This window comes from Chionomys nivalis, chromosome 23, assembly GCF_950005125.1.
Source record: "Chionomys nivalis chromosome 23, mChiNiv1.1, whole genome shotgun sequence".
NCBI lineage: Eukaryota > Metazoa > Chordata > Mammalia > Rodentia > Cricetidae > Chionomys > Chionomys nivalis.
Genome location: NC_080108.1, coordinates 11,152,405 through 11,175,849, shown reverse-complemented (window position 1 = coordinate 11,175,849; position 23,445 = coordinate 11,152,405). Strand labels below are relative to the sequence as shown.

At 48.8% G+C, this 23,445-nt stretch overlaps 1 protein-coding gene across 4 annotated transcripts in view; it reads right to left on the bottom strand.

Annotated features, from left to right (window-relative positions):
* Positions 1-13,305: 13,305 nt before the first annotated feature.
* Positions 13,306-23,445, bottom strand: part of Cemip (cell migration inducing hyaluronidase 1) — a 143,932-nt gene continuing 133,792 nt past the window's right edge. For all 4 annotated transcript variants that reach the window (XM_057756206.1, XM_057756209.1, XM_057756207.1 and 1 more), the window contains 2 exons: positions 20,211-20,311; positions 13,306-18,615 (listed from right to left, as the gene is read on the bottom strand). In XM_057756206.1, the coding sequence (XP_057612189.1) occupies positions 18,488-18,615; positions 20,211-20,311 (229 nt within the window). In that variant the 3' untranslated portion in view covers positions 13,306-18,487. The remainder of the gene's footprint in view (positions 18,616-20,210; positions 20,312-23,445) is intronic.

Sequence of the window (23,445 nt, the reverse complement as noted above, 5' to 3'; positions counted from 1 at the left end):
CCCTTCCTGCTTCTCCCCTCCCCTCTTCAATCCTCCCCCAAGGTCCCCATGCTCCCAATTTACTCAGGAGATCTTGTCTTTTTATACTTTCTACTTCCCATGTAGATTAGATCTATGTAAGTCTCTCTTAGTGTCCTATTGTCTAAGTTCTCTGGGATTGTGGCTTGTAGGCTGGCTTTCTTTGCTTTATGTTTAAAAACCACCTATGAGTGAGTACATGTGATAATTGTCTTTCTGTGTCTGGGTTACCTCACTCAAAATAATGTTTTCTAGCTCCATCCATTTTCCTGCAAAATTCAAGCTGTCATTTTTTTCTGCTGTGTAGTACTCCATTTTGTAAATGTACCACATTTATTTTTATCCATTCTTCGATTGAGGGGCATTTAGGTTGTTTCCAGGTTCTGGCTATGACAAACAAGGCTGCTATGAACATAGTTGAGCACATGTCCTTGTGGCACGATTGAGCATCTTTTGGATATATACCCAAAAATGGTATTATTGGGTCTTGAGGAAAGTTGTTTTCCAATTTTCTGAGAAATTGCCACACTGGCATCCAGAGGGGTCCCACCAGCAATGCAGAAGTGTTCCCTTTCCCCCACAACCTCTCCAGCATAAGTTGTCATAAGTGTTACTGATCTTGGCCATTCTTACAGGTGTAAGATGGAATCTCAGAGTTGTTTTGATTTGCATTTCTCTGACTAAGGATGTTGAACATTTCCTTAAATATCTTTCAGCCATTTTAGATTCCTCTGTTGAGAGTTTCCTATTTAGGTCTGTATTCCATTTTTTTTATTGGATTATGTGATCTTTTGGTGTCCAATTTCTTGTTCTTTGTATATTTTGGAGATAAGACCTCTGTATGATGTGGGGTTAGTGAAGATCTTTTTCCATTCTGTAGACTGTCGTTTTGTCTTGTTGACTGTGTCCTTTGCTTTATAGAAGCTTTTCAGTTTCAGGACGTCCATTTATTAATTGTTTCTCTCAGTGTCTGTGCTGCTGGGGTTCTATTTAGGAAGTGGTTCCCTGTGCCAATGCATTCAAGTGTACTTCCCACTTTCTCTTCTATAAGGTTCAGTGTGGCTGGCTTTATGTTGAGGTCTTTGATCCATTTAGACTTGAGTTTTGTGCATAGTGATAGATATGGGTCTATTTTCATTTTTTCTACATGTTGATATCCAGTTATGCCAGCACCACTTATTAAATGGAAAAAAGAAAGCATAGTTAACATTTTTTGCTTCTTTATCAAAGATCAGGTGTTCAAAGATGTGTGGATTCATATCCTGGTCTTCTATTCGGTTTTATTGGTCATCCTGGTATTATGCCAATACCAGGCGGTTTTCAGTACTGTAGCTCTGTAGTAGAGTTTGAAGTCAGGTATTGTGATGCCTCCAGAAATTCTTCTATTGCCCAGGATTGTCTTGGTTATCCTGGGTTTTTTTGCTTTTCCAAATGAAGTTGAGTACCGTAAAGCCTTGATTCTTATTAGCAGGTTGTGATAGCACCAGCTTGCACTTCCAGCCCTTCAGGGGCTGAGATGGGGGGACGACGGGGGTACACACGGGATGGAACAGGACTGGGGGGGGATGACGGACACTGCAAATTCAAGGCCAGGCTGGGCTAACCAGCTAGACTCACCTCTAGAATAAATAAACTATGGGAATAGTTAAAAGCTCTATAAAAGATCTTGGGCTGATTAGATATCTCAACAGGTAAAAGTACTTGGTGAAAACCTGCAAAAAAAAAAAACCCTCAAAACAAGCAAACAAAAAACTGAGTTTGATTCCTGGGTCCCACAGTAGAAAGACAGGACCAGCTCCAGAGAATTGTTCTTTACCCTCCACGTACACATTATGGTGCTCTGTGTGCGTGCACACACACCACACCACACAATAAGAACACACGAGCAAAGACTATGGTGTGATGTGAATACCTATAATCCAACACTTGGGAGATGAAGGCAGAAAAACAGCAATTCAAAGGCACCCTCAGCAACAGCGGGGGTTTGAGGCATCTCGGGCCTTCTTAAGACTCCGTCTCAAACAGAACAAAACAAGAACTTCCTCTCCTGACACATCTTTCTCGCTTAAGTTTCCTTTGGGGCCACTGTCTCTGACCATCTCCAGACTGATGTCATCACAGGAGAAATAGAATTTCATTTGTTCTTGTTTCCGTCTCCCAGTCTGGGCTTTGTGCTCAGCAGTCTAGCGGCTGTAGCACCTCTGTCTTCGTAGTAGACCAGAATTTCACTTAGGATTTTACCGATGATGTCATGGAGAAAGCAGGGCCAGCTGTGGCTCCAGACAGGATGGCAGAAGCACTTGAGCCAGGTCGATCCTGTCTCTGGAACAAGGCCCCAGACCCTAGCAGAACTGATTCCATGATGGAAGTACCATTCAGGCCGTAAAACTCAGGATGTAGACAGCACCACCTGCCAAAATGAAAACAGAGCCCTCCTATCGAAGTCCATAGCTCCTAGAAAGCCTCTAAATGTACTAACCTTGCTCTTGGTTTCCATAGTTCTGCTTCTGGCTAACCGTTCTTGTTCATCGAAGTATATCATCTTAGGATATGGTTTCTGTGCTTAAAATCTCACCCCAAGAAAGGTCTGGGGCTACCCTGGGATCTGGAAAACTGGTGTAGTTGCTGGCCAGCTAAGAAATTCTCTTGGTTTACACGCAGGTCTGAGTAGTCTTCTCTAATGGGTAGCCCACAACAGTCTCCTGTCTTAGTAAGAGACAGAGTTATCTGCTGCAGCCCAAGGCTCCAGCCTGCTCAACCTACCTTGCTATTCCACTTCCTTGGTGGCCATGGGGACCAGAGATGAACACCTGACCTCGGGGCATCCTATATGAGGTTGGCAAGTCAGATCCTCCTCGGCCAGAGACTGATTGAATGGCTGATTGAGTTCTTGTGATGGACAGCTAGCTGGAAGGCCCAACGGCAGAGACATCCAGTGGGGAGCCTGAAAGGTTTGGAAGATCTGACTCCTTTAGGATGGAATCTGACAGTTTCCTCCTTGACCAACCTTCAGCCAGGCTCCTTCAAGCTCACTAGGCCTCAGTCTTAAGCATTCATCTATGGCAAAATTGTATTGCCCCATTTAGCAAGAAGCCTATCAAGTCAGTTCTAGGCTGACAACTGACCACACTTCGTATGGGCTGTGGCTTGAACGTGAAATATCTTCCACAGGGTTATGTGGTCAACGCATGGTTCCCAGCTGGTGGCACTATTTTAGAATGTTCTGGAAAGTTTAGACTATAGGGCCCGGTGGGAGGAAGGAGCCCACTTGGAGGCGTGACTTTGAAGGCTAACAGGCCCCCAACCCCTTCCTCTCCGGTTCCGTTTCTACGAACAACCTCCTCCACATGCTTCTGCAGCCATAATACTCTGCCCTAGTACATGGGACCAAGCCACAAGAGACTGAAGCTGTACAGCAGACTGTTCAACCTCTGTGTACGTGAAGAGATACAGGAAAGGCAGATATCTGGGGAAGTTTTCATCCCCTGCCACCTCTGACACAATGCTTTAGCAAGAACCCAGTTGTAGACCGCCTTGGCGGGTTACTCTGTCTAGGGTCTGTAACCCGCCTGACTGGTCAGTTATTCCAGGGTCACGGAGAGGCACCACCTGAAAGACATGGGCCGATAAGAGGAAGGAGGCTAGGCAAATTTGTCGAAGCCTCCGTTTATTAGAGTCATTGTTACAGCTTATATAGCCCCTGGATGAGGAGCTTGGGGGGGCTGGGGCACGGGATCTTGCCACATGGTCCACGCTGGTCACGTAGGCCAAGAGGTTACGATCGGTCAGGTCACGATTCCTTGGTCAGGAAGTCACGAGTTGACACACCTAGTTCTCTAGATAGTTTGGAATGTGAGGCGGGTTCCTCTAACAGATAGCTCTCTATTAACAGTCAATTTGGGTTTGGGATAGGCTTTGTCAATAAAACAATTCTCAATACAATTGGGAAGTGGAGCCCTCTGCAAAACTCCTCAGGGCGGTGATCCCTATAATAGTTTGGGGGGGGGGCATGGCTCCTGACACCCGGTAAGCCAGGATCCCCTCACCCTGGGTATCCTCTGCCATCCTCATCCACCAACCCTACCCTGCCAGCCTCAGCTCTAAATCCCAGCTGCTCATGGTGTGTGCAGAATGCTGTCTTCTGTTGCAATAGTTCCTGATTAGAACCCATTTTTATCGCCTTCATCCTATCAGACTGTGGTTTTCTTTCAGAGTCTGAAAGGCAAAGGCCCAGAAGAAGTGGAAATTCTGCTCGGTTCCGTTGCAGGGTTGCGTGCAGCAGCGTGCATGTTCTAGAGCTGTAATTCTCCACTTTTCTAATGCTGCAACCCTTTAAAACAGTTCCGCATGTGTGGCAATCCCCAACCATAAAACTATTTTTGTTGCTACTTCATAAATGTAACTTTGCTACTGTTTTGAATCATGTGTTTCCCGGTGGTCTTAGGCGACCCACCTCCCACTTCCGGTTGAGAACTGCTGTTCTAGGCTTTAGCGCTTATGCCCACGCTCACAGCAGCCCTACAGCTGAGCTGATACACGGGAGTGGGCTGAGGCAGAAAGGGTAGTGATGTAACTGGCAATGAGAGCCCGCCTCCTTCCCAAGACTCCTGTCAATCAGAGGTGGCGGCACGCCCCTGAAGCCATGCACTTGAGAGACTGAGGCAATAGCAGTGTGAAAACTTTTTTAAAAAAAGACTCCAGTCCATTAATGTAAAGTTTTACGTTCTCTTTTCTTTACAGCCTGAAAAACAAAACAGCTCCTGGGTTTACAGTCGACAACTCTCAACACTGTCTTCCCATTTAAGAGCTAGTTTGCAATTTGAGCGTTGAGTCCACTAGGGGGCAGCAGAGACTGGCTGTGCTTGGCTGCCGCGCCAGCCTCTCGGCTTCTCCACCAGTCTTCTGGGGAGAATTTTCCCGCAGTTATTCATTGCTCAGCCGCGCTCAAAGTGTCTTGTGAAAGATGTGTATACTTACACACACACACACACCTTACACACAGGGAAGCCGAAGCCCCCCCGGAGAAGTTAACATCCTGCCCCCTCCAAAGTCCAACCACAAAGAAATGACAGAGACAGGGTTTGACCTCTAAAGTCTGCCATAGCTCAGTCAATTTACCTGGGGGTCCTGTTCCATGGACCTCTCCGCAGACTCACCTGCTTGCTCCCTGACTAAGTGTTGGGCCCCACTGATCCGGGGCATCTCGAGGATGATGAAGTGGAGGGGAAGAAGGCGGGCAGGACCCTCCTTCTGGAATTTACACATGTCACTGCATATGACATGCCAGCTCTGGACAGTGCGTTCTACCCCCTATGCATAGGTCTTCAGTCCTTGGCTCTCTTTTCTCCCTCAAGGCGGCTGCTGGCTATGGTTATGGTGTTTCTTCACAGCAATGGAACACTAGACAGCTTTTCTTGTTTTTTGTTTGTTTTTAATGATAGGTGCGTACACAGAGTTTGAAGGGTTAAATTCAATTTAAATTTCCCAGTCATAGCATCCCCTCCGCAGCATTCTTCTGTGGAGGGTGTGCTGGCCCACTTTACGTCCACTTGACACAAGCTAGAGTTACCTGAGAGGAGGGAACCTCACCTGAGAAAATGCCTCCACAAGATCTGGCTGCAAGGCGTTTTCTTAATTAGTGATTGATGGAGGGCCCAGCCCATGGTGTGGGTGGTGCCATTCCTGGGCTGGTGGTCCTGGTTCAATAAGACAGGCTGAGCAAGCCACAGGGAGTCAGTAAGCAGCGCACTCCTCCATGGCCTCTGCATCAGCTCCTGCCTCCGGGTTCCTTCCATTTGAGTTCCTGTCCCGACCCCTTCAATGACGGACTCCAATGTGGAAGTGTAAGCCGAATAAGCCCTTTCCTCCCTAACTTGCTTTTATGGTCATTGTGCAGTAGAAACCATAGTTAAGACAGAGGACCAAGACTCTTTGCTGTGGTTTTAAACCCCGAAGTAAATGACTGGAATGGAAAACTGCATTGGCCACAGAGATTGTTCTAGAAGGACGGCCATCTTCCTGGATAACAGCTTCCTTCCAGGCAGGACAGCTTGCTGTTCCCACCACTGTGTACTTGACTGAGCCTTCACTCCCAGGTGAAATGGTCTTGCTTGCAGAATTCCGGAATCTTCCGTGACTAGCAGGAGGCTGTAGGCTGACTGTGATTACTGCTGACACAAATTTCCAGCAGGCAGATTTTCAAGTGGTCCCACCCAGTGCTATAAAGCCAGAGAGTCAAGAGCCTTTCCACAGGGTTCCAGTCTGGGGAGCTCTGAGCTGGCAACTGGGTCATTGGCAGAATCTCCGGGGAGTTTGCTGAGTTCACACAAACCTGGGCTTTCCGAACACTGTAGACCTCAACAGCCTACTTGCCAGATACCTGCTAGCTGCTCACCACCAAACCCAGAATGCTTTTTAAAAATAAATTACGTACCAATCCCAGTTCCCCCTCCCTCCTCTCCTCCCACTACCCCCAACCCTCTACCTCCCCCCCACCATCTGCTTCTCAGAAAGGGTAAGACCAACCCTGAGAAGTCATCTAAGTCTGTCCCATCACCTCCTTGAGACAGGACCAACCCCACCCCCACCCCACCCCTGTCATGTCTAGACTGAGTAAGGTGTCTCTCCAAAGAGAATGGGTTCCACAAAGTCAGTTAAAGTCAGTTCATGCATTAGTTAGATCCTGGTCCCACTGCCAGTACCCCATATACTGCCCAAGCCACACCATTGTCACCTGTATCAGGGGCCCAAGTTCGTTCCTATGTAGGTTCCCTGTCAGTCGAGTCAGTGATCTCACACAGCTCGGGTCAGCTGATGCTGTGGGTTTCCCCCATCATGGTCTTGACCCGTTTGTTCATATTATCACCCCTCCCTTACTTCATTTGTACTCTGGGAGCTCCGTCTAGTCTCCAAGAGTCTCCTGAGGTCCCCCAGGTAACATTCCAGAATCAATGACTTAGGGGTCTGGCTTTGGGCCTGAGGGGCTGCTCTAAATATAATGCGGGGAGGGCGTGTCTGCTCGAGTCTGCTCCTGCCGGCCCGTGTGCTTACCTAGGGAGGCAGACTCCAGCAGGCCTGGTACAGTTAGGCCCCAAACTGATGGCCGTGGCTGTCATCTCCGAAGCTCTACAGACTAACCTCTATGAGTAGCGGTGAGTTGGGTCCTCTGGACTTGAGATTTGTATGAAAAGAAATGGCACAAGTGGGCCTCTTTTCCCAGTGCAAGGAGGTCCCTGCCTCCTCTAGGACAGACCTGAGATCTACATTCCTGTGTTTGAACCACTGCAGGGTGAGGATGGACATTTCTGTCTTTGAGCTCTTCTTAGCAGTATACATCACAATGCTTTCTGGGCCAGAATATGTCACCTTTCTGGGCCTCAGCTAGAGTTGGGTATAGTCCACCAGGAGTTTGCCATTTAAAATAAAAAGACTTTTTTTATTTTATGTATATGAATGTTTTTCCTCCCTGGTGGCCATAGAGAGCAGAAGGCACTGAGTCACTTGTAACTGGGATTGCATACTTAGGAGCCACCAGGAGGGCACTTAGGAACAGAACCTGGGTCTGCGAAAAAGCAGTGCTCTTAACCACTGAGCCATCTCTCTGACACTTTGCCACTTTGAGCCTACTTCTTTAGGGTTCTGAGAGGCACAGATGAGGAGGAGGAGGTGCAAAGCTCCGGGGGCAGAGACAGTGGGGTATAGGAAGAGGCCTGAATCGAATCAATTCAGCAAAGCGCACTGTGGCAGCAGCTGTGAGCTAGCACGGCTGCAGCGCTGGGAAGCTCGCAAGAGAGGCGTTGTCCCCGGGAGGCCAGGGGACATTTCCTACCAAGTACAAGCCAGCTGAGATGCCAGCTCTTGAGAGACTGTCCCAGGGACATGTGGGGAGGAAATTTCCCAGGACATTCTCAAAATAGAGAATGAAGCAGGTATGGGCACCAGGCTGAAGAGGGATGGGAGCAGAACCTTAGGTAGAGAGAGCTAATTGTGCATGCATGTGTGTGTGTGTGTTTGAAAAGTGTATGTATATGTGTATAAGGGGGAAATGGGTGTATGAATGTGTGTAAGGGAATATTTAGTGTGGGTACATGTGAGTACAAATGTGCATGGTGGTTTAATGAGAAATGGCTCTCATGGTCTCATGTATTTGAACATTTGGTTGGTTTTCAGTTGGTGGTAGTGTTGCCAACAACATGAAATATTTGTGAGGTAAAACTCGTTGGAGGAATGATGTCACTGGGGGACGGCTTTGAGAGTGTTGCCCTATTTCCTTGTTGTGGGATAATCTTTTCATACACTGTGAAGACATGGATTTGTCATGGCACCTTCGGATTGGTTTACTAAAGAACTGAACGGCCAATAGCTAGGCAGGAGAGGATGGGTGGGACTTCTGAGGACAGAGAGGAAGAGAAGGAGGAATCTAGGCCCAAGGAGTAGACTCAGAGCAAGTTGGACGTGCCACACTCAGAGAGGCAACTGAGCCACGTGGCTGGACATAGATTCATAGGTTAAGTTGTAAGAACACACTGGAAATGAACCTAAGTTGAAGGCCCAGTTTTCATAGTTAATAATAATAGATTGTTATTTGGGGACTGGTGATCCAAAGATAGTCCAACAAGAAAGCTTGCTACATTCCCTGTTCTCTCTCTCTCTCTCTCTCTCTCTCTCTCTCTCTCTCTCTCTCTCATTCATGAAATGTGATGTGTTTACTTCCTGTTCTGCTGCCACATCTTTCCCACCCTCATGGAGTCTATTCCTCTAGAATCTTAATCCAAAAAGTCAGCCCTGTGTTCCTTGAGTTGCCTGTATGAGAGTATTTTATCAGCACAGCAGAATAGCAATAACTCAGTGTGTCCCGTGTAGCTGAAGATGCAGGTTCTTTAAACCTACTGAATGCTCAGAAGAATTTTGCAGTGTACATCCTTATACTTAAGCTGTATCACCTTGGGCTAAACTTCCAGGGAACTAATTAATAGGTCAAAGAAAAAAAGCTCTTTCCTAGGACATTAGTTTGCAATGCTAAATGTATTCTAAATGGGCTCTTTCTGCTTTTCAAAGACTTGTCATGGGAATACGCTGGATGAATACCCCCCCCAAAAAAAGACTGAGTAGTGTGGTGGGCGCCCTGATGATGGCTTTTTTTTTTTTTTTTTTTTTTTTTTTGGTTTTTCGAGACAGGGTTTCTCTGTGGTTTTTGGAGCCTGTCCTGGAACTAGCTCTTGTAGACCAGGCTGGTCTCGAACTCGCAGAGATCCGCCTGCCTCTGCCTCCCAAGTGCTGGGATTAAAGGCGTGCGCCACCACCACCTGGCCTGATGATGGCTTTAATAGCCACTAACGTTTCCATAGTCACCAGACTCTCAGTTGGGGGGAGGGCGCTGAAATGGTCAATCTCTGATCACTTTTTGGAGTATTTCAAGATGCTCACAAGTCTTTGTTCACAGGGCAGCTTGTTTTTGTGCTGTTGGGGCTGCTGCTGGGATTGAATCCCTTTTGCCCACTGCCCACAGGCCATGAGGTCACCTGTATTTTCTCATGGTGGTTCTTCTGCCCCCTTTCCGAGAAGACTGCATTTGGTTTGTTTTCATCTTCTGCAGTGGTTTGGGATGGAGACATCTTATTTTGAGTAGGACGAATGATCATCATTAGCTTTTGTTTGCATTCTTCAACCTGCAATTACAGATCTATCAACGTCTAGAACAACATACCAGGCTTTCCTCCCACGGGGAAGAAGGAGAATCTTCCCGGCTTTTCCTACCTGCTCCCTCCCCTGCCTGTGCTCTTCTGGAGTCTACTACAGAAACTCAGCCTCCTTTCTGAGGACTCTCAGGGACTCCCTGGGGGACCCCGGCTTTGCCCTCCGGCAAGTCCGATATCTGCAAAGCCTTTCCTGTGCCTCTGTCCTTTCAGGCTTTGCTGCCAGCTCTTCTCCTGACACCTCTTCCTCATTCTGCAACCCTTAGTGTTGTGACATCTGGTCGGGAGAACACCTCAACAGCATGGTTTGGGGAAGAGCACACCCAAGTGCTACCCATCCCTCTCAAGCACTTGGATGCCAGGCCTATTTTCTTCTGCTCTTATTCTGGGTGGTACCTAGTACCAGTTTTTCTGTAGACTGGTTAGTCCCTTTTCTTTATGAATTTAGTGAGTTGGGGATCTAGGAGATGACAGGAGAGGGGGTGGCAATGAGGTAGTAGCTGGACAGCTGCTGATGCTTCAGCCTTGGTGTCATAATGGCTAAGCAGCCCATTTGTCACACCCATGGCAAGCCTGTTTCCTACGCTCTAGGTGACTCTCAAAGCGAGCCACACTTGACCATGCGGGTGACTGTTCTGGGCTTACTTAAAATAAGGCGCATATGGAGCTGGAGAGTTTTAACTCGGGGGTTAAAAGCATGGGCTGTGCTTGCAGAGGGACCCAGATCCGGATCACAGCACCCATATGAAGTAGCTCACAACAGCCTGGAACTCCGGTTCCAGAGGAATCTGAAATCTTCCTGCCTTCTGTGGAGGCCCAAAGAGGCCAAGGGACAGAGACTTTAGGACTTGTTTTTAGTTGGAGATTATTGGGCTTCTAACTCAAACAAAGGTCCCAGCTAGTTGTAAATCAGAGTTCTGCTCTCTCAAGGCTATTGTCAACAGGTGTGGCTAGTTGCCAGACCTCGTGCTCCTGAAATAGAGAAGTAGTTGGTTTCTACCTAAAACAAAAGTCTAAGAATCCAACTAACTTCCAGTTCCCTTTATGGAAATAACTTGGGATTCCACCCAGGGAGTGGTTTGCCTCCAGAGTGTTTTGGTCTAGGGCATAAACTATGAATGGACCCCATGACTTTCAATTTGTGTGTTAATGCAGTCCTTTTGTTCCTCTCCTACCTGTTGAAATTAAACACGACGAATTTTCAGTACTCCCTGAAATTCCCTCCCGATACTATCCTATGTGTTTCTGTGTTTTATTATTTTTGTTCACATCTTTGTATTCTTTACTGTATTTCTAAATTCCCTACGCCTCCACTCTGGAAGAAAGGTAATTTTGTCGAGGCTGGCCCCTGACAGTCTTCCGAGTACTCACAATCACATCACACATCCCCTCGTACATCATTAAATAGTGAAAGATTTATTTTGTTCTCTTTATGTATACATCTGTATGTCTTAGTCAGGGTTACTGTAGTTGTGATGAAACACCAAGACTAAAAGCATCTTGGAGAGGAAAGTGTTTATTTCACTCGCACTTCCATATAACAGTTCGTCATCCAAAACAATGAGGGTAGAAACTCAAGCATGGCAGGAACCCGAAGGCAGGAGCTGATGCAGAGACCATGAAGGGGTACTGCTTACTGGTTTGCTCCCCAAGGCTTGCTCAGGCTGCTTTTGGATAGAACCCAAGACTACCAGCCCAGGGGTGGCCCCACCCACAATGGGCTGAGCCCTTCCCCATCAATCACAGTTTAAGAAAACTCTCTACAGACTTGCCTACAGCCTGATCTTACGGAGGAGGCATTTTCTCAGTTTGGGCTCCCTTTTCTCTGGGGATTCTAGCTCATATCAAGTCGACACAAAACTAGCCAGCACAGGGTGCTACAAGTGTGGAGACCTTCAGAGGCCAAAAGAGGCTATGGGTGTTGGGCGGCCCCTCCCACACCCCTGCAGAGCTGGAGTTGCCCATGGTTGTGAGTCACCCAGCAAGGGTCCTGGAGTCTAAACTCTGGTTCTCCAGAAGGGCAGTGTGTGCTCTTAAACCATCATACCATTTCTCCTGTTCCCCAACCGTTGATTCATTTTTGACTATCTGTTTGTGTGTCTGTGCTTGTCTCTGTGTGTCTATGTACGGTACCTGGGAGTGCAGGTTCCCACATAAGCCACAAGAGGGCGTCAAATGTCCCAGATCTAGAGTTACACGCTATTGTAATCTACCCCACTAGGTGGCTGAGAACCAAACCCTGGTCCTGTGCAAGAGCTGCACCGTGTGTCCCGCCCCAACACTGACTTGTACATGGATGCTGGGGATGTGAATTCAGGTTCTCATGTTTACATACATGCACTGCACAGAGCAAGCCATCTCCTCAGACACATCCTTTAAAATAAAACAAAACAAAATGCAGCATGTGTTGTGTACACGGCAGGAGTGTTGAGAGCTTGGATTTCCTTCAGTGAGGAGGACCAGAGTCAGGCCAAGTGTTCTACCTGGAGCTAAATCCCCAGTCCCAACAGCCTGCCTTCCTGACGCTGGTGTTCAGCAGCAGCTGCAGACGGAGTGTGAGGAATCTTGATTCTAAGAGGTGCTTCTGGAGTTTTCTGGGAACAAGGAAATCTCTTTTTCCACTCCGTTCTTCTCTCCCTTCCTTACCCCCAACACAGTCTGTGATCACGGGACTCTCTTCTTCAGTAGGTGCCCTTCCCTCCCATATCCCATTACTTTTCCTGGTGAGGACCTCCTATTTTCCCAGCCTGCAGGGCGGGGACTGAGGTGGGTTACAGGTGGCTAGTAGGATCCTGGCCTCACTGGTGGTAGCAGAAGGGAAGTCTAGTCAACACCCCAGTACAGAGCCATCTCAGATAAGAAAGGCAGAGGTCCCTATTTTTGGGAAGCCACCACCTGGGGACAGCGGGAAGGGTGACAGCCCACAGAAGCTGCAAACCCCAGGATCCTGGGCCCCAGGGGCTGGGCTGTTTTGTGGAGCCCTGCGGAGTGATTCTCATGAGCAAAGTGGGGGAGAGTGAGGGGATGGGTGTGCCACGTGGAGAGACAAAAAGATCCTCAAGGCCCCGGGGGAGAGGAGAGGAAGGAGGAGAAAAGACAAGAGTCCTGTGCTCTTGGGACTTATCTGGGGCCCAGAGGTTGTGGGTAGGGATGGAGATGTAGGAATTTGTCACCTAAGGACTCTCCATGCCCAGCCAAGACTGTCCTGTTAGTAACTGGGATAAACGCTCCTGAGTTCCTTAGATGGCTTGCCAGTGCATGTAAAGAGACCTTAGCTGTAACCTTCCTGACCACCTAAGGCCAGTCCATGCTTTTTTGGAGTGACCCTCCCTCACTGACTCCATCCAAACTGTAGGAAGGTCCCCCTTCATTTTTGTCTCCGGGCTGTATCATGAGGTCCTCAGGAGGCAATGTCCACAGAACCCTCTGCAGTGCATCCTGCTCCTTCCATGGAGCCTCCTCTGCCTTCACCTCCACCCTGGTGGTGTTGAGCGCATCTCCAGCCAGCCAGCCAGCCTCCAGCCAGCATCTAGACAGGGGCTAGGAGCTTGCCTGGTGCTCTACAGCTCCTCCTCGTGAGGACCTGGCGACTGTATCAGAAGCAACCAAAGGTCTTCAGGGTCCGTTCTAGTCACATGTGGCTTCTTTTGCTTTGGATCCAATTGACAGTGGTAATCGCCTGTCAAAGGCCTCCTGACAGTTCATTCAGGGGTCTCTGTTACTGATTTGGCCCTTACTTGTATATGACAGCGTAAGTTGAAAAAGAAAAAAAGTGTATAGATCTGAAAAATGAAAATGTATTTCATCTTATCTTCTCAATAAGCCAAACAATATAAAACTACTTACTAGAGTTATAATATGCTTCATTCGCAAAGCTCCAGTAATTTCCAAAGCACCTGCAAATTTGACATTTTGCTGTGGAAGTCTCTCATGACTTCCATGTGCTTCTCTCTCAGCCACTGTTTGATACAGGAAAGGCTGCCACACTCCTACAGTGAATCCCCTGCTAAACTGAGGCGGGGAGGGGACACCCCCGCCCATCATCTCATCACCCTTTGTCTGGCCCTGCCCCGCTTCCTACCAGCCCTCTTGCAAGGTAGCACGTTTTATGCTCGGATGTCCTCAAGTCTTCAAACTCTGGTCACTACCCCTGGCTGGACTGTAAAGGTCCCTTTCTTATCCTACCTGACTCTGAGGTGAACTCTGATATCTCTGCCCAGCCTATTGGCCTTCGTGGTGATTCTAACTGACGTTAAAATTCCTCCCTACTTAAAGAATCCTGCTACACCCCTCCCTGGGAATGCCCTGGCATATTTTACTGTTTCCTGTTGCTTTTGGGGCATGGTGTCTGACATAGGACAAGAGTTCAAACGCGATTGCTTCCCAATGCTAAAGTTTCTCCCCTGCTCCCCTGTTCTCCTCCCTCTCCTGTCTTTCCTTGAGACTAGGTCTTTAAAAAAATAAATTATATTTATTAGTGTTTGTGTGACAGTACATGGGTTTTGGGGATGAAACTGAGGACACCAGGCAAGTACTTTTACCCACTGGGTTCTATAGGACCTTGCAACTCCCAGGAGGATCCAAAGTTTTAAAGAAACAATACTTGATGAGAGTAGACCCAGGGGACATTTTGTTGCTCCTGACACAGTCCCCAGGAACCCACCAGGAGGAACTGTAGAGGCACTAAGTAAGCAGTCAGTAGTACATTCTTTTCTGCTGCTCTCCAGTCTCTGGCTTCATCCTCCCCAGTGCTGGGATTATAGACTTGAGCTGTCATACTCAATGACATTTCCTGAAGGCTTGGGTCATGCATTCACTGTATTGATTACACAGTGTATTCAGCGATGGCTCATATAATAACTATTTACGGACAGCTTAGCACCACTAACCTGGAACCAGCTCCTTTAAGTGGATTGTGTACATCCACATCCACACTCTTGCTCACACAAGGGCACAGATGTTCTTTTTTAAAATGCCAATGTGTAAGTCTAAGCAGCATTCTGGACAGTATCAAGAAAAGACCTTTCCATGGTGGTGGACATGCTTTATATTCACACAGTCACCAATGACATTCACTAGATTCTTCCAGCTGTGGAGAATCTGCAGTGTGACCAGTACTGATAAGGAACTATATTTTACATTGTTCTTAAATGTCAGTATCCACAAGTGGTCCAGACCGTCTCTGCTCAGTGTGCCTCCTCACTCCCCTCCGAAGCCCATTCCACCTATCCCTAACCCTTGTCTGGGGTTCAAGTTGGCCTTGTTTCTCCACCTCTGTGCCCACGCCCCTCTCAGATGTGCAGTTTGTCCTCTGGTCAGAACCTGAGAGGAAGGACAGTTGGTCTTTTGGCTCCACAGTGTGTAGTAAGAAGAGCGGTGGGCTGCGTTCCAGCCGCCCCGGCTCCCGCATGGCTAGCTTATGCCCGAAATAATTACATGGAAACTGTATTCTTTTAAACACTGTTTGGCCCATTAGCTCTAGCCTCTTACTGGCTAGCTCTCACATCTAGATTAACTCATTTCTAATAATCTGTGTACCACCACGAGGTGGTAGCTTACCGGGAAGATCCTAACCTGCGTCTGTGTCGGGTGGGAGGATGATGGCGACTGCTTGACTCGGCTTCTTTCTCCCAGCATTCTGTTCTGTCTACTCCACCTACCTAATTTTATGTCCTATTAAAGGGCTAAGGCAGTTTCTTTATTTAACCAATAAATTCAACACAAAACAGACTCCCACATCAACAGTGTGATGCCTCCCCCAGATTCCCCAGTAGGAGGGGAAGAATTGAGAGCATCCTGGTGGCTTAGGGAGACGGGGATAAGGCAAGAGTCTTTGCCTGATCACATAAATGGCGTCTTCTCTGCCAGCGCATCCTCCCATCTGCTCTTCCCAGTGCTCCTGTGGGATGTGAGCGAGGTGGAATTCTGATACACAAATGGCTCTTGGGAACAAGACCAGGAAGTAAGTGGGGCAGACTTGGGTGATTTCCATCTTATTTTCCACAGACAAATGGTTTAACATGAGACTCACTGTCCCATGAAATGAACCAAGCAGACAAGACAATGACATTTTTTTGTATGTTTCATATGGTACAGCAGAATTTTTCCAAACCAGAACTGATGTCCTCAGCTCTGGGCACACCCCTTCCCAGTGCTCCAAAGGACATCCTCTGACAGAATACTTATGATTCTTCACTCCTCTGACAGTGACTTCTTGAAGTACATATATAATAAATAAATAGAAAATAGACCTTTGTTCACGGTGGCACGTACAAGAAACATTTACATACAAAACATGCTGTACACCCAGTTTCCGAGACAACAGAAAGAAGATGAGCCCTTCAGGAGCCTTTCAATCAAAGGCCCCCAAATCAGTGGCAATGCTGATGAACAGAAGCGACAAAGCAACTTTCTAAGCAAGAAAGACATTTGTACTACCAAGAAAATGCCTGGACAGGGACTCTTGGTGGATGGTTTAGGAAAGAACCCTTTCTGTACAGAACCCCGCACTGTTCAACATATGTACAAACCTGGAGAACTTTCCAAAAGGTATTTGCTGAAATGAACCGAGCCAAAGACATTCAACATTCACGGCCACTGGAAACTGATCGCATTTTAAGTGGCTCACAATGTGAGCCCCTCGCATTGAAAATTCAATGAAGCTTCAACAAGAAAAAGATGAGGTCACTTTTATACCCTTCCCCGCTCCCACGCATCTCCCCAGAAGAGGTCTTTCCTCTGATGTTGGCCACTGAAGCAACCCTGTCTTAAGACGCTGGGTCCCTTCAGTGGGAAAGACCCTCTGGGATTTGGCTCAGCCTGGGGAGTGGGCTCTGGGACTAAGGCTCCTTGGCACCGCTGGGCAAAGAGGACCAAGAAAGTCTTTGAAAGAATTTGTGGTTGGGAAGGAAAGGGGACCCATGCCATTCATGAACCCCAGGGAACACCTGATACCCCAGAAGAGCATCAAACATGGATAGTTTCTGCTCCTCCGAGCTATTTGCTTAGATGGGGTGCACACTAGCTGAGAGACCCTGGGCCAGAACCAACTACTCTCAGATCCCCGTGAAAAGCCAATTTGGCCCACCAGAAGAGCATTGGCATAACCAGACGATAGCCACTGGGCTTTCCAGCACCACTGTGGAATACGATAGCACCAAGAGGGTTCCACAGTCATGAGCAGCCCATGCCCAAGGGAGGCAGGCAGTCTGAAGAAAGAGAAGATGGCAGGATTACTGCCTGTAGGAGAGCAGGCAGTGTGCACTGAGGAGCAAGATGAAAAAGCCCTTTACAAAGATCATTCTATTCTGGCCTCTTCTCCCGCTGCATGGGACACGCCCCTTTCCAGCAGCTACTTTAGCACTGGACACCCCAGACTAGCTGCTGAGGCGCCATGATGTGGCAGTGTATACTGAGATCGGGGTTCATGGATCTGGTCTTGTGATTCTTCCCCATCTCGGGTCTTATTCTCCTCAGATGTAGGCGCAAAGCTCTGGACTAGGCTGTCCTCGAGGAGTCCCCAAGGCCCTCTCTGGAGATCTCTGACACCCTAGGTTCACCGTGGTGTGAGCATGCTCAGATATCCTGGAGTCATCTACTCTGCTCTTGGAGGAGAGTAGACTCTGGAGGCCCATTGTAGAGGCTCAGGTCTGTGAACTCTCTGCCCTCTCTCGGAGTCAGAGGGGGCTGGCTGGAGAACACTGAACTAGGTTCTGCGCACCGCAGCTCAGCTCTTTTCTCTCTGCTGACCCTGCTTCTCTATCATAAGTGGGTCAGCCGTGGAAGGCACGGTAACCTGCCGTGACACAGAGGCTACAGGCAGCGGCGGGAAAGCCTTCCACCTCTGAACCACGACAGAGGCCACCTCATCTCTCTCTACCATCTCTGTCCTTCCTTCCTGCCAGCACCATGGCACCCAGAAGGAGCCTCCCCCCATGTTCCTGGGTAGTGTGAACTTCCCCTCCTCTGATCTACCACTTGTCAACCGCATCACTTTCTTTCTGGATTCTCATCCTGGTATCAGAGTGTACAAAGACCTGGCTGCCTGTCACCTGCTGAGCCCAACCCCCCCCACCCCCAGTGTGAGCTCTCACCTCTCCATCCTGTTTCAAGGGCACTCATAGCAGAGATGTCAGCTACAATGATGACTTCTACTGCTGATCTCGAGACACAGAGCAAAACACTGTCGAGTTCTGCAATCCCAGGAAGGGCCACCACGAGCCGCCTAGTCCCACTGCAATGTACCAGCTGAAGTCTTTTGAAAAGGGAGCCTCTCCAAACAGAGGACTCCATCTCCTCCCCAGCACAGTCTGCCACTCTGGCCAGCTCTGTCTGCACGCCAGCTCCTAACCCTAAGAAGACTTATCCACGCTTACAGGAGTAAAGATGGCCTTCCCTCCATCTGCCACTTAATGTGTCTACAAGTGGCTGTGGAAATCTGTGAGTGGTCCCATCATCTGGACCCCTTCCTATCTGGGGTCAGATTCCTGCCCCAGTGGCTGTTTGCTGCCAGCACAACCCAAGTCTCTTTGTATGGTCCCCGAGCCTCTCCTGATGAGGCACAGACAGGAGAGAAGCACCCAAGAGGAGGTCGCAGCATCAGCCAACACTGCCCGGGTTGCCGCAGGTAGACTTGAGTTAGGGGCAGGTGGCAGCACCGAGGTCTTTGATATCTGTGCCTTAGCCGAGTGGGGCTGACAACCAGGGGACGCAGCCATCCTGTCCCTGGCCGCCGTAGGGGTCCAGCCTGGGGTGTTGACAAGTGGCAGCTGTCCTTATAACTTCTTTTTCCTCACCACGGGGATGGGCACCACTTGGAAGATTTTGGCCTTGTGTTCGTCAGTCTCCAGAGTCACCCAGGTGGGTCGGAAGCTACCTTTGAAGCCGACAAATGCCATTTTTTCTGTCAAGGGAGAAAGCAGGCAGGTGAGAATGCTGCCTGCCATGCCCTAGCACTCCCCTTCAGCATCCTTTGCCCTGATGAAGCAATCTCTCCCAGCTCCATTGGGCTATGTCCCTTTTGGGTAAGCTCTCAGCCCAGCTGGTGCTCAGATTGGATTTTTGTATGGGGCCTGTAGGTATCACTCGGACTTCATTGCTACCTCAGTGGGGCAGAGGGCTCTGTTACAGGAGAGCCATGCACAGCAGGAGACTGGGTGGATGGGGGTAGGGAAGGGTGCCAGTAGGATGCCTGCCTGCCTGCCTTCCAGCTGACCTACGGGCACCAGAAAGTCTCCGTAGCCTAGGACTCCACCTGTGAAGCAGTGGCATTTGTCTTTAAGATCTCATCCTCAGCTCTGTCACTTTGTGGCTCTAGGAGGGCAGGAAGGATCTACCCAGGACATGAACGACACACAAATGTGGGACTGAGTAGAACCCCAGTTCTTAGGCTTCCATGCTGCATGGTGTCTGCCCTGCACTCCAGTGACCCAGAGATCTATGTCTACATCAGGAGTGGCTCAGGCTGGAAGGCAGTGCACACCTATCACCCCTTGGACAAGTACCACTTGACGCTGGTCATTGTATATCTGAGTCCTGGGCAACAGCATCTTAATTTAACAGAAATAGCCTTGGGGAAGCAAGGTTCCCTCTCTCTACTGGCTGCTGTGGTAGGCTTTTTATCTTTCAGGATTTTTCTCTGCCTGCTGCAATGGGATAAGTATTGACATGATGGGTAGCTGGTTTTGCCGTTCATTATAATCAGGGCATAGTCAAGACCTGGCTCAGGAAGGCAAGGGTTTGTATCCAAGCAAACATCTCCCTAGGTAACTGTTGAATTCTTCCTCTTCTGTGGAGGGAAGCATGCCCGCTGCCCGAGTTATTTGTCAATATAGGAGGTAATTATTAAACGTTCATCACGGCACGAGGCTGGCACTGAGTGGTAGCTGTCACAGTAATTCTCACTCACACATCTGCTCCCTCTCATTTAAATCTCCCCGGGGTCTCGCTCTGAACAATCTATGATACATGAGCATCAGGTGGATATTTATAGCTGACTGGCTTTGTCCAGTATCTCCAGGAAGTCTGGGTTTCATTACAGAAGAGGTGCTGTGCAACCCTAAAAAGCATGGGGGAGGTCTCTGGGATTTAATTCTCTCTTTTCCTGTCTCAGAAGACAAGAACTTTTCCAACTGTAATAGATGCTACAAAAGCAGACATGAGCCAGACTTATGAGGAGGATGCAGGCCTTTGACCAGGCTGAACAGTCCGACAAAGGCAGTTTATGATGGCGCTTTTGCTTGTGGAGTGGAGGGGGCAAAAAGCTTTGGAAGTATTCTGCCAGTGTCTGGTCCCAAGGGAAAATGAATGAATGCACTGTAGTGCAGGGATGGTGAGCAGCTGGCACCAGGCCAGGAGGCTCCTGGCATTGCTGAGGATTCTGGGACTATACCCAAGCCTAGTGGGAAAGGGTGTCATGGATATGCAGTAATGGTCAACAGTATCTCCACCCCATCTGCCCCTGGTTCTGAGGTCAGCTTACACCTCACTCCGACTCACCTTTCAACTTGAGACCTTTGTCTGCCCCAAGCTTTTCCAGCACTCTGGTCCAGTGGCCTCTGGTGACGTATTTGCCCTTGGATGCCATAAGAACTATGGAACTGAGAAAGAAGGGACCGGTCAGACGACAGGAACGAGAGGAAACTGCAGTGAGGGATATATGTGGGAGCGATGCTGGCCTTGGGTAGAACCTGAGGTGCAGTGCCCAGGCCTGGCCAGGGACTTGAGAAAGGGTATCCTTCCCTCTGTCTTATCCAACGTACTCTTTCCTTTCGGTGATAGGGATCCTCCAACATCTGGTGTCCCTGGCCTTCTCAAGCCTAGAGAGGGCTCCTTGCTCTTATCTGTAGAAGAGTGTGTGTAAGGAGCATGTTCTCTCAGGGTACCATACCAGGTCCTGTGCTGGGGCTCACAGTGTGACTTCATAAGCATCTCTCTCTCTCTCTCTCTCTCTCTCTCTCTCTCTCTCTCTCTCTCTCTCTCTCTCTCTCTCTCTCACACACACACACACACACAATAGTTTTAAGACATTGCATTTCCACTTGAGATGCATTAATGTGATAGTTTGCATGTAATTGGCCCCCATAATCTCATAGAGAGCGGCACTATGAGGAGGCATGGCCTTGTTGGAGGTTTTCTTTATAAGAGTTGTTGTGGTCATGGTGTTTTTTCACAAAAAATAAAAGCCCTAAGACAATTTCTCATAGTTTAATGCTATTTCATGTCTTTGTACGTAGTTATGCGTTTGTTTCCTTCTTTTCCTCCCTCCCTCTCTCCCTTCCCGTTTTCTTTCTGATTTTATTTATTTTTATTTTTTGAGACAGGGAATCACTATGTGACCCTGGCTGGCCTGGAATTTACTATGTAGAACAGTCCGGTCTCAAAATTCATTGAGATCCACCTGCTTCTGCCTCCCCAGTGCTGGGATTATAGACATACATTACCATGCCCAGTTAATATGTACTTCTTCATTCAAATAATCTCACCCATGTTTGGGATAGAAACCAACAGAAATACGGTGAAGGAAAAAGCCAAGGCAGCTAGAAGGGAGCAAAGAAGGAATGAAAATGGGGATACAGGGAAGAGGAAAGAGCAGCCATCAAGGGTGCCTGACGCACGGAGCCTTGGAGACCTGCTTCAGTGGCTCTACATGGGAATCCCTAGGGACCATTCTGCCAACTCACGGCAGACCTTCTGACCTACAAGCTTAGTTCCCACAATCTTGGCTGAATTTGTAAGAACAGTGACCATGCCCTGTGCCAGGTTCCCTGTGGAGTCCATATTTCTCTCTTTTGTCTGTCTTTCTTTGTGTGTGAATCTGTGTGTCGTGTGTATGTAGAGACCAGGGGAGGATGTCAGATGCCTTATTCTACCCTCCTCCACCTTCCTCCCTTAAGACAGAGCCTCCCACGGAAACTTCTGCTGGGTTGGCAGCCTGCAAACCTGAGCGGTCCTCCTGTCTCTGTCTCCCACAGTTCACAGGCACAGGTGTGGCCATGCCTGGTCTTTTACACTGCTGCTGGGATCTGAGCACAGGCCCTAATGTTTGTGCAGCAAGCGTGGAGCCTGGGATCTGTGTGAGTGGTTTCTGTGGATGGCACCGGGCTTGTGACAGCCCAGCCTCCTCTCAGCTGTGGGAAGTGTGACCCAGTTTGAGAGCATTCTGGGAAGAACACCGTGTAATCGCTGCATTTCCAGAATGGGCTCCGTTATGTGTCACCTCCCTCTCTGGTCGGGCAAGATCAGCCTGATTTTGTCAATGGGATATTGACCAAACAGTGACACACTATCTGTGAGGGCTTCCCAGAGGGGTCGCTCAGGAGAGCAGGGGGCAGAGAATCCAATTTGCCAAAGTCTAGGTGGGGAAGTGGGCAGGCTGTTTTTCCTGCTTTGGGCTGTATTTAGGTCCCAATGCTAAGAAAATAGTCTCCTCAGCGGCAGCCTCATGCTGGGCCAGACATGGGGAGTGAGCACCACCCTCAGAACAGAAACAGGGCAGGAGCCCCACAGGGCTTCCGACTCCCAACTCCATGGAATTCTGAAACCACAGACCACAGTCCAGACATGGAAAAACTGTACAGGATTCTGGAACTTGCTTTTACCCCCAGCTTTGTCCCACTGGGAGCAGAAGGGGAACTAGTGTACAATAAGGGAAAATGGGAGGGCAGCCGGGAAGCTGTCTTGGGCTCTTTAAGAAGGCTCAAAGGTGGAGGCCCAAGGGATTGGTAAGATGAGGCCCATTAGTAAGAGAGAATTCACTGCAAACACGTCCTTGGGGTGGATTCAGGCTCTGCTCCCAGGAGGAAATTTCCCCATTGTTCAGACTCAAACACTGAAGGTCTGTGGCAGAGAACTCAAAGGAAGGTCATACACTCAGGGTGGTATCTGGGCCAGCTGACAGAAGTGGGGCACGGAGCTAGGCATGCCCATCACGCAGCCTCCTGGTATGGTTTATATCAGGGTCTCTCTGCCTGGTATATTATTCTCTTGAACACTCCTGGGCCTGCTGGCATATTCTCACACAGGTGGAAGGTCAGAGGGGTTCCCAGAAGCTATTCTCAGTGTCTATGGTGTGAGTTGCTGGGGCCCTGGGGACAGTGGTGTTCCTGGGGATGGGTGGGGGAGGGTGGAACAGGCCTAGCCAGGGTCTGAGTCGCAGAACAGAAACACCTCTCCAGCCCCACCCAATCGCTGCTTCCCAGGAGGCCAGGGAGGGGTTGGAGATACCCTTTCCTGTCTGTGTATCCACTACCAGCCAAAGACTACATTTCTACATTTCTCCTGTCAGCCAAAGGCTGACTGAGACTATTTACATTTCTCCTAGGGATGTGCAAAGACTTTGAGGAGCCCCACCCCTCACTCCAAACAGAGCAGCTCTGGGGGCTGTTTCTCACTCCCAGCTTCTGTGCTCTGCTTCATTTCAAGAAAAAGTCCTGTGGCCAAAAAAGACCCGAGACCTACTGATCTAGATAATAAATGTGCTTCCCCGACTTGGAAAGTTGCATTCCTCTGTATGAATCTGCATGAAAATTGAAGTGTGGGGCTGGGGAACTGGCTTGGCCTAAAGAAAATGTGTTTGTCTTATGAGGATCTGCATTTGACCCCCAGAACCCATGTCAAAGACAGGTGTGGTGGCACCTGTGTTTAGAACCTCAGTGCTAGGGAAATTGGAGACAAACATCAGATTCTTGAGGTTTGCTAGCCAGCCAGCCTCACCTACTTGGAGAGTTCCGGG